Source organism: Poecilia reticulata, chromosome 12 (assembly GCF_904066995.2).
Source record: "Poecilia reticulata chromosome 12, P_reticulata-male-v2, whole genome shotgun sequence".
NCBI lineage: Eukaryota > Metazoa > Chordata > Actinopteri > Cyprinodontiformes > Poeciliidae > Poecilia > Poecilia reticulata.
In genome coordinates this window covers 17,068,173-17,077,006 of record NC_088841.1, presented here as the reverse complement: position 1 = coordinate 17,077,006, position 8,834 = coordinate 17,068,173, and the positions used below count along the sequence as shown (strand labels likewise).

The 8,834-nt window shown below is 38.4% G+C and overlaps 1 protein-coding gene across 1 annotated transcript; it reads left to right on the top strand.

Annotated features, from left to right (window-relative positions):
• Positions 1-54: 54 nt before the first annotated feature.
• On the top strand, positions 55-5,430 carry ndufa8 (NADH:ubiquinone oxidoreductase subunit A8). The gene is made up of 4 exons (XM_008424043.3): positions 55-248; positions 1,975-2,138; positions 3,510-3,675; positions 4,912-5,430. Exons 1-4 carry the CDS (start codon positions 198-200, stop codon positions 5,047-5,049), a joined length of 519 nt encoding a protein of 172 aa, XP_008422265.1. The 5' UTR covers positions 55-197; the 3' UTR covers positions 5,050-5,430.
• The last annotated feature ends 3,404 nt before the right edge of the window (positions 5,431-8,834 follow it).

Sequence of the window (8,834 nt, the reverse complement as noted above, 5' to 3'; positions counted from 1 at the left end):
TAATTTATTTAAATGATTTAAGATTTTCACGTAACTCGTACGTGACTGCGTCATCAGAATGATGACGACGACGTAAGCTGACCTTCCTCTATGCGGCCTTGTCGTTCTCGTCCCTGAAACAGGCGAGGAGGACGTTGAATGGTTTTCTCTGCAGTGTTTGATTTCAGTCGCCTGAATTAGAAAACCAGCAGTTGGCCATGCCGACAACACTGGAAGTACCGACTCTGCAGGAGCTGAAAGTGGATGAGGTAAGCAGTGGTTGCTGTTACTAAGAGAAGGCATGGTAGCTAACTAGCAAGCTAACCGGCTAGCTGCTAAAACTGTCCCATTGAAGTTGTCATATTGGTGAAAGTCAGTTACAGGAATTGCGAGATGAATTATGCATAAATGAAATAACTGTGTGCACGTCCACCAGGCATAAAAACAAATAAAAAAAAATGTATGTCCTTCTCAAGCAACTACGCTAAGGGGATGATAACGTTGGCTTGCGGCACGACAAACAAGTCATATTTCACATTCTGCTTCTTATTAGATAACAATGACTTCTTCATAGCAACTATTCTACATCCTTCGTTTAACTGTATTTGCAATTCAGGTGGCTTCGTTTTGGAAAAAAAAAATCTGTCCTTGAAAGACAGGTCATCGCTGTCTGTAGTTCAGGTCATTGTCAACACTGAGAGAAACTGGAAGCTTTCTGTATTTCAGTAGTTGGTTAATTTACGGAACACTTGACGATCTTTGTCGTATTCACATCTATAAAACCACTATTTATGCAGCAAATCTGTTACTTTTATTAATATGGCAGATCTTGTGCAGAATTATATAACAATTGCGAGCAAGTTTTTTTACTTCATTGTTTTATCATTTGCCTGTCTTGTCTTTATTTTGTCTGTGTTTTTGCAGTTCACTCAAGCCTTCGCTAAGAATGGAAGTTTATTTATACATTTACAGATACAGACAAAGCTGTGTAACAGCTTCAGAAAAATGCATGTGACACGAGAAATATTCTTTGATTGCAGTAGGATTTGTGAAGTTTCATAGTTGTTTATTTCTATAAATATCTTAGCTGCAAAGGCTGGTGTGTAAAAAAGTGAAAATTGAACTTTTCTTTTAACACTCTCTTGTAATCGACTGTAAGAGCATTTGAACAGACACAAAAGCATGAAGAGACTTAATGAAGACGTCTCCTTTTTCCTCCTCACAAAAGTTTAGGGCAAACAGACCAGTGCACAATGTGACAACACTGATATGATTTGCACCCTAAAACATTTGTCAGTATAGTTTTATCATTTAGAGAATTAAAGGGGGAAAGAGGGGTATATAAAAAAGACAAAAAACTATCACTTTAAATTCTAAGAAAGCAAATAAAACCTATACGCCGCATATCTTAATTTAATCTTTCATGTTTTCAGGAAGTAACTGAGAGCAAGGGACAAACATACTCGAAAACAACTTAAGCATATTAGCTTTACATTTCCCGTTACGCACACACAAACAGTGGTGGTGTTTTATTTGCTGTGTGTTTTACATGTCAACTAATCCAGTAAGTATTTTAGTGAAGAAGAAAAACATCTGGGATCAAATAGCTGACAGCTTAATCCACTGCTTTGTTAGTTAAACGTCTGGGGGGAAAATGCTTGAGGGAATTGTGGGAAACATAGATTTTCTTAAAACATAGATCGCATATACATTTTTTTTTTGCATTGTCTTTTTCTTAAAATTAACTTTTCTCCTTGATCACCAATGTAATTGAATTGTATTCTAAGGATGAAACGATTAAAACGGCACATTCCCTAAATTCTAGATCTGCCTTTAATCGACACACCTTTGTTTGTTCATCTCTCATTTAGGAGCAAGGATTTTAGGCTGCATGAAGAGGCTAAAAAAAAGGAATTATTTTGACCTTTTTTTATTGGTCGTTTCTTTCTGAACCCCCAGAATGACAAAATGTTTTGTCATTCTTTTTTGCTTTAGGTAAACGTCTCATCTGCAGTTCTGAAGGCCGCTGCACACCATTATGGCTCCCAGTGTGACAAACCCAATAAGGAGTTCATGCTCTGTCGCTGGGAGGAGAAGGACCCAAGAAAGTGTATACAAGAAGGGAGGAAGGTCAATGAATGTGCACTTAACTTCTTCAGGTAACTTTAGTTATTCAGCATTTTACGTTTTTGATGCCTAATCCATAAGAATGGAAACGGTGCCTGGCACATTTACACAAAAACTGGGTAAAAAACTGACATTTAGAAAGATTGGTTGACTAACTGGTTTCTTGAGTTCATGGTTCATATTTAAGGGTGAAAAATAAGTGTGTAACAATTTTCTTTGCCTTTTAAGAAGAAATATTCTTCTGGTATTTGAGAGAATTCAGCACTCTGTTGATTGTGAAGAATAATTACATTTTCAGATTTAAAAATTGCATGCCTGCTGTCATCTGCAAAACGGATCCTAGGTCCCGTGCTCAGAGAGTGATTAAAGATGTGGCTGAGCGCTGGAGCCAACACAGTGCAGACTTTAGGAGTCCGTATGAAACTGGTCATAAGAGGTTTGTGGTCAGAGTTTGTATGTTTCTTACTCAGTGATGGACATGTGGGAAGAACATGTGGTCTGAAGTTGCAAATGTTGGTCCTAGATAGTTGTTTTTAATGGACTTCAAAGCTGTTATGTAGACTGAAGATTTAAAAAGTTTCAGGTTTTGTGTCTTGTTCTGCAATTAGGCTTTGCAATTTATTATGGGCTGCAGAGGTTTGTAACAGAAACTAGTGCTGAACGACAGCGGGAGAAAAAGCTGGTGAGATTTTAGGTTGAATGGAGGGAGGATTGATGATGTAAGGTTCATATTTTATGAAATATTTCAGAAATTCAACCTCAAACAGTTTATATGGTGTTTTTTTTGTTATGTGGCTGATTTGTTGAGTTTAATGCTGTTTACACAGAAGAGGTCTTTAATTTTCAAAGAAGTTCCACATTTCTGTACAAATAGCGATAAGACATTTTACACCTTGATAATGTTTTATAAAAATATTTTTTATAAAAGTGAATTTACCAACTTCAAAATTTTAGTTGAACATTTGTTTGCTTCTTTGTTTACTGAGACACATTTTGATGTCAACTGTTGTTTTCCGTTGTGTAAAAGGTATTCCCTAAAGCTGTAACCGTACAAATATTAGAACATATGTTGTTTTTTTTAATGTGCTTTTTATTTGTCATCTTGTATGGAAGTCGGCATTTTCCAAGTCTGAAAAAAATACTGTAATTTTGACAATAACTACAACATTAAAATTGGTCCGACCTAATTGGACGTTTTTGAACAATTTATTTTTCTAGTTTTGAATGAAAAACGTCTTCAGTTTTACAGTAACAAGTTACTTGTCTGTTGCTTTGATGTTTCTGTAGGTAACAAACGTCATTTCTGAAAACCAGAAGAAAAAAAATCTTTTTTCTTTGCTGACAGTTGTGAGCCATACTTAGCAGTAGATTGAAATCTAATTGCATGTCTGTATACATCTCAGACAAATCAAGGGAAACTGTGCCGAGTCCTTCACGGAGTACTGGACCTGCTTGGATTACACCAACCTGGCAGAACTGCGTCACTGCCGCAAACAGCAGCAAGCTTTTGACAGCTGCGTCCTTGATAAGTTGGGCTGGGTGAGACCTGACCTGGGAGAACTATCTAAGGTGAGGCTGACGAGGAATGTACCGTGGTTCTCGACTTAAGCTGATTATACACACCCCAACACGAGAAGTTCATCATCTGAACTTTGAGTAAAATTCACACCGTTTCAAAATCTGATGGCATTGCAAAACATGTATTGCATGATCTAATTGCTTCAAATTAACAGAAGCGTTTACTCTAATTTTGACATAGAGGTTAATGATAAATATAATAAAAACCATCTACATGTTGTTCTGTTATGTACATTTTGCAATATGTTAAACCTGTTTTGTCATTTTCCTCCTCATAGAGTAGCACAGAGTGTTACTGAGTATAAACTGACTGTCCTGGTTAATTATTTGGACTCTGTAACTGGCAGCCAGCTTTCCCCAGGCCTTTTAGTAAACAGCACAAAGCTGCTTGTTGATTACCAAGCCATGTTAATGTTTTTAAACAATCAAATTAGCTTTCCTTATAAGCAATAGAAAAATCTTTAACTTTTCTCTTCAGCCAGTGGACTGCAGGTGGAAAGGGTCAGTGCTGTGTTATTCTATGACCACTTTGAATTTTAAACTACAAGTGGCTGAACAGTGTAGGTATTAGAGCAACGGCTCCCCCTTTGTTAAAATTGAAATATCAAAAATATGTTTTCTCCTGCACTCAAACAAATCGGATCATCAGACATATTTATGATCTTTATTAAAAAGATTAGGAATCTAATCTTTTTTTAAAAACTGCAAACTAAAAATAGTTTTTTGAAAGAATAAGATTTAGTCTTAGTTGAGTTCCTATTCTTCACTTCAGAGACGGTTCAGCTTAGTTTACTTGTTGAATCGGCTAGTTTACAAGTAAACTTGAACTATTTTACTAGTTTCCATAAACTAGTTTACTACTGATTTGTTTCCAGATCAGTTTGATTTGGAAACAAATCATCTTGGTGTGTTCTATTTAGCAGGACAGTCATGGGTAGGAGACTGTAAACTCTTAAAATAGTCTAATTAAAGCAGTATATATCTAAGTTTGTATAAACTATTAAAAACCCCAATTAAATGTTTTTAATCAGGGGACCGAATTCAGAATCTTCTGCCTTCACACTATAATTCTTATTTTTTTTAAGCAGAATCAGAACCATTTTAAAACTTTGATATACTGTGATAATGGTAACATACTCACCTGTTCATAAAGACATGATTGCTTCTGCAATGAACATCTAATAAACCTTTGAATATATATATATTTTTTCATTTGCTTTCTAACAGGTAACCAAAGTGTCGACCTCGCGGCCTCTCCCAGAGAACCCCTACCACTCTAGACCGCGTCCTGAGCCCAACCCGACCATCGAAGGCAAACTGGAGCCTGCCAAACATGGCAGCAGGTTATTCTTCTGGACCTGGTGAAACGGTACCAGGAGAAAAAAAAAACAAACAAAAAAAACAATCTATCACCCTCCAAAGTCATGGTTTCTGTCCAAAAACGGTGAGGCTAGCTATGAGCATCCATGTAATGATGATATCTGGTGGTTTGAATCGCTCAGGTGTGAGCTTTTTGCACCTTTTCTGTGGATGTGGTTGGATTTGGACAGGGCTCATGTCTGTACAGCCTTTTTAAAAGCAGCACCGCGCCGTCTTTGTCAAACAGTTTGATGAAGGAAAGAAAAACAGATGATTGGGAGAACAAAATTAATCAGTTCATGCAGCTTTCTTAAACATTTCTGTAAATGTCATGAGTGAACAAAAACAACAAGTTGTCATTGTCAGATAATAAAGATTTAAATTATATTTCTGGAATTTGATGAGGTTTTTTTTGTGTCTTGCTTACTACTTATTACTCACATGACCCATATTAAACTTTCTGTAACCGTAGCAACATCAGGTATTTAGAGCTGTAATTGTAGAGCTGTGTTTTGCCAGAAAGATTCAAGCTGAAGTTAAAGGTCAAAGCTCAGGGTCAGTACCTGCAGCCAGCGAGAAAGAGGCTTCTGCTTCCTCCCTTTCTCTCGGCGCGCTTCCTGCCTCTGACCTGGACTGGAAGAAGACCAGAGGGGCAGCGCGCACAGATTCACAGCAAAGGTATGTTATTGCCGACGGCACGTGTGCACAAACACTTTGGTGACCTTGGATCTAAGGAGAAGCGAGGCCAAGTCAAAGACGCGCTGGCCTGTGGAACATGTGGGACCGTGCCAACTCTCATACACAGGCGCTCACGTATGACAGAGACTGAGTTCAAGCAAAGGAGCACACAGTCTATTAAAAAGTATTCACCCCCTTGGGTGGTTTACCCTTTTATTGCTTTCACAAATCAGTCGGGATCAACAAAATGTGGCTTTGTTGACAGAAACATTTTCAGAAAAACCCTTTCAATGTCAAAATGAAAACTCAGTTTTACAAAATGATGACAAAAATATTTGGAGGGTGTGCAGGTGTACCCTTCTTGTCTGATGACTGATGGAGGTAGGCACCACATAATGGATGGAGAGTCATTTGTCTCCCTTTGATTCCCCTCGATTTTAACTTGCTGCCTTCAGCTCACCCACTTAGTAGTCTAGATTTTTGTAATATCAATTTAAATGCAGTTCTTCAGCAGCAACCCATAATAACTATGGAGGAGCTGCACTGATCCACAGCTAAGGTGAAATAACCACATTCTTATACCACAACTTTCTCTTTATTATAGAAACATTGCATGTTCAGCAGAGAAAAGTCAACATAATTTTCCAGTGGCCCCTATGCGAGTATGTACTGTTTTTTCTTTTTCTTTTTTCAATGCAGGTAGTATTTCATCAAGTTTACAAACGGTGTTGGTGACAGCAGTTTCAGAAATCCCCTCTCAAGGTGTGGTCTAGATCTGCAGCTTGCACAGGAAATGTCTGACAGACCCTCTTCTGACCTGGACAGACAGACAAAGAGAGAAGGGATGCAGAGGGGAACAGAGGTGTGGACAGAGGGAAGCGGTAAGGAGAAGGGGGTGTTACTGGTAAGAAGTGGCAAACAGAAAAAAAAGGGGGAGGAAAGCAAAAAAGAGGAGAATATACAGGTGAAGAATGATAGAAGTGAAACTACTAAACTGAAAGGAGAAAGCTGAGAGGAAAAGTCAGGAACGATTTCAAAACGGATCGATGATAGATAAAGAGTAGGGGCTCAGAGGTTGTTCAGGGGCCGGCGGTGAGGCCCGGGGCTCGTGGCAGGCCCGTCTCCATGCGACTTGCAGGAAGCGGGAGGTCATCAGTGTTTGACACAGCACCGCCACAGGAAGGGGGCTCTGGCACAGGAAAGAAATACAATACAAAGTTTTTTTTAAAGCTACAACCCGCCTCGGAGATTGACGCGTTAAAATGCTGAAGCAGCCTGGCTTGCTCATGTGTCAATATCTCTGTTGTCTTGCAGAATGAATGTTTGAAAGGTTTATCTGTTAACCACAACCCCAGAAAAGTTGTTTTTTTTTCAATGATGTTGAGAATGTAAATTTGTTCAGAAAATTTCTAGAAAAACCATCTTCACATCATACATTTCAGCTTGCCTATTTGTCTGAAACACTACCTTGAAATGTCCACATCTGTTGCATTAGGACCTTTAAGAGCCAACAACATGTGGGTATATTTCACTAGACAAACTCTGAAATGTAGGTGCTTTTGATTTGTTTATGTTGGCTCTCCCTCCTTCCTACTGGGCTCTGATCTTTAGACACTACACACTGCTGAGTGTTACTTTCATGTGCCCCATCGTCCCCCCCACCCCTCCTCCTGTTGCACAGGTCGGCTTTGAACTACTATGCAGGCTGGCGCATAAAGCACATGCCCACCAGGTCACAAGTACCACCACTGCATCCCCAACCAGCACTTAAGGGGATTACTAATCTGAGAGCTTCAAAAGATTAAACTTCTACAGGAAACAGGATTGCAGAAAAGCTCCATCTACCAGACGGCATCGGTCTGGGGGAAAGCATTCCCTGCTCCTCTTGTAACCATGAGATGTTTGAGGGGTTTATTTCATGTTCAGGCCATTTTAAATCACTCCACAGCAAATCAATGAGATGAAGATCCGGGCTTCGACTTGACCCCGTGACTTTCCTTTTATTTATTTTTTTATTATTATTGGTGGATTCACTGATATGTTTTGATAGATCATAATCGTGCTGCGGACTCCAATTACTATTCAGCTTTAATTCAGCTCCACAAATTGTTTCACATTTCTCTCTGATTCAGAGAGGAACTTATGGTAATGGTTAGATTTAACCCGGTTCTGCTGTGGTAAAGCTTTTTTTTAAAACCCTGCAAATTTGAATTCTGCTGGTGTGAGTTTTTCCCCCTGGAATTCTGTATTTTATTTACACCAAACATGTAATTGCCCCTTTTGTCCATTCATTTTCCCTTTAGACTCAAATATCCAAAGAACATTATTCCAGAAGTTCTGGACTTTGTCTATGTGTTGTTGTTTTTTTCAGCAAAATTCAGTCTGGACTTTATGATTTTCTTGGACAGAAAATGTTTCCATGGAAGTCACACTTTCTGATTGTACAGGAATCCACCTTTATATCAAGATTTGCAAGCACCTGCCAAGACTTCTTTTAGCATCTTGCGGTTTGTTTTCAGGATGAACAGCTGTACTCGGCATGAGTGCAGTTGTTTTGAACGTCCTCCCCGTGTAGACTGTGATTGATTTCAAGTTTCTTTTAATTCCTCATTAGATTCATGTGCTGCTACAGTCTACAGTTTGTTTGTTTTTTTAAATGCAGAGAAACAATATTCTAATGTCTGCCTAATCAAGTATACCAAAGTCTAACTTTAACCATTTTAAGCTTTAAAAAAATGTGAGGGTGTCCTAATCCCTTCCTTACTAAAAAAAATGCATTTCTTTTAGTTATATTTTACTGGAAAAAAATTTAAAGGTCTTTAGTTGTATTGCTTATTGATGTGTCCTTAATCTTCAGCTCGGCCTATTGTTAAAACTGAAACTTAATGTCTGTAAAGTACGTCAGAAAACACACAGGACGTTGCAAGGTGTCCACATTGTTCCATACGACTGCATATATTTGAGTGTCTGTGTAAACATGTATAACCCTGTGTGGATTAGAGAAAATCCTTCACAAACTCAAACTTGCAGGCCCAATTCTTGCATCTAATTGCAGTTGCTTGCATAATTGTTTTAGTCCAGACAAGGAACAGTTCAAATACTAAGTCATCAAA

What these genes read in the sequence shown, in the direction of transcription:
- ndufa8 (XM_008424043.3), top strand. Translation starts at nt 198, where the DNA reads ATGCCGACAACACTGGAAGTACCGACTCTGCAGGAGCTGAAAGTGGAT. An exon ending in AGGAGCTGAAAGTGGATGAG is followed by an intron (nt 249 to 1,974) that starts GTAAGCAGTGGT and finishes TTTTTGCTTTAG; the next exon opens with GTAAACGTCTCATCTGCAGT. An exon ending in ACCTGGGAGAACTATCTAAG is followed by an intron (nt 3,676 to 4,911) that starts GTGAGGCTGACG and finishes GCTTTCTAACAG; the next exon opens with GTAACCAAAGTGTCGACCTC.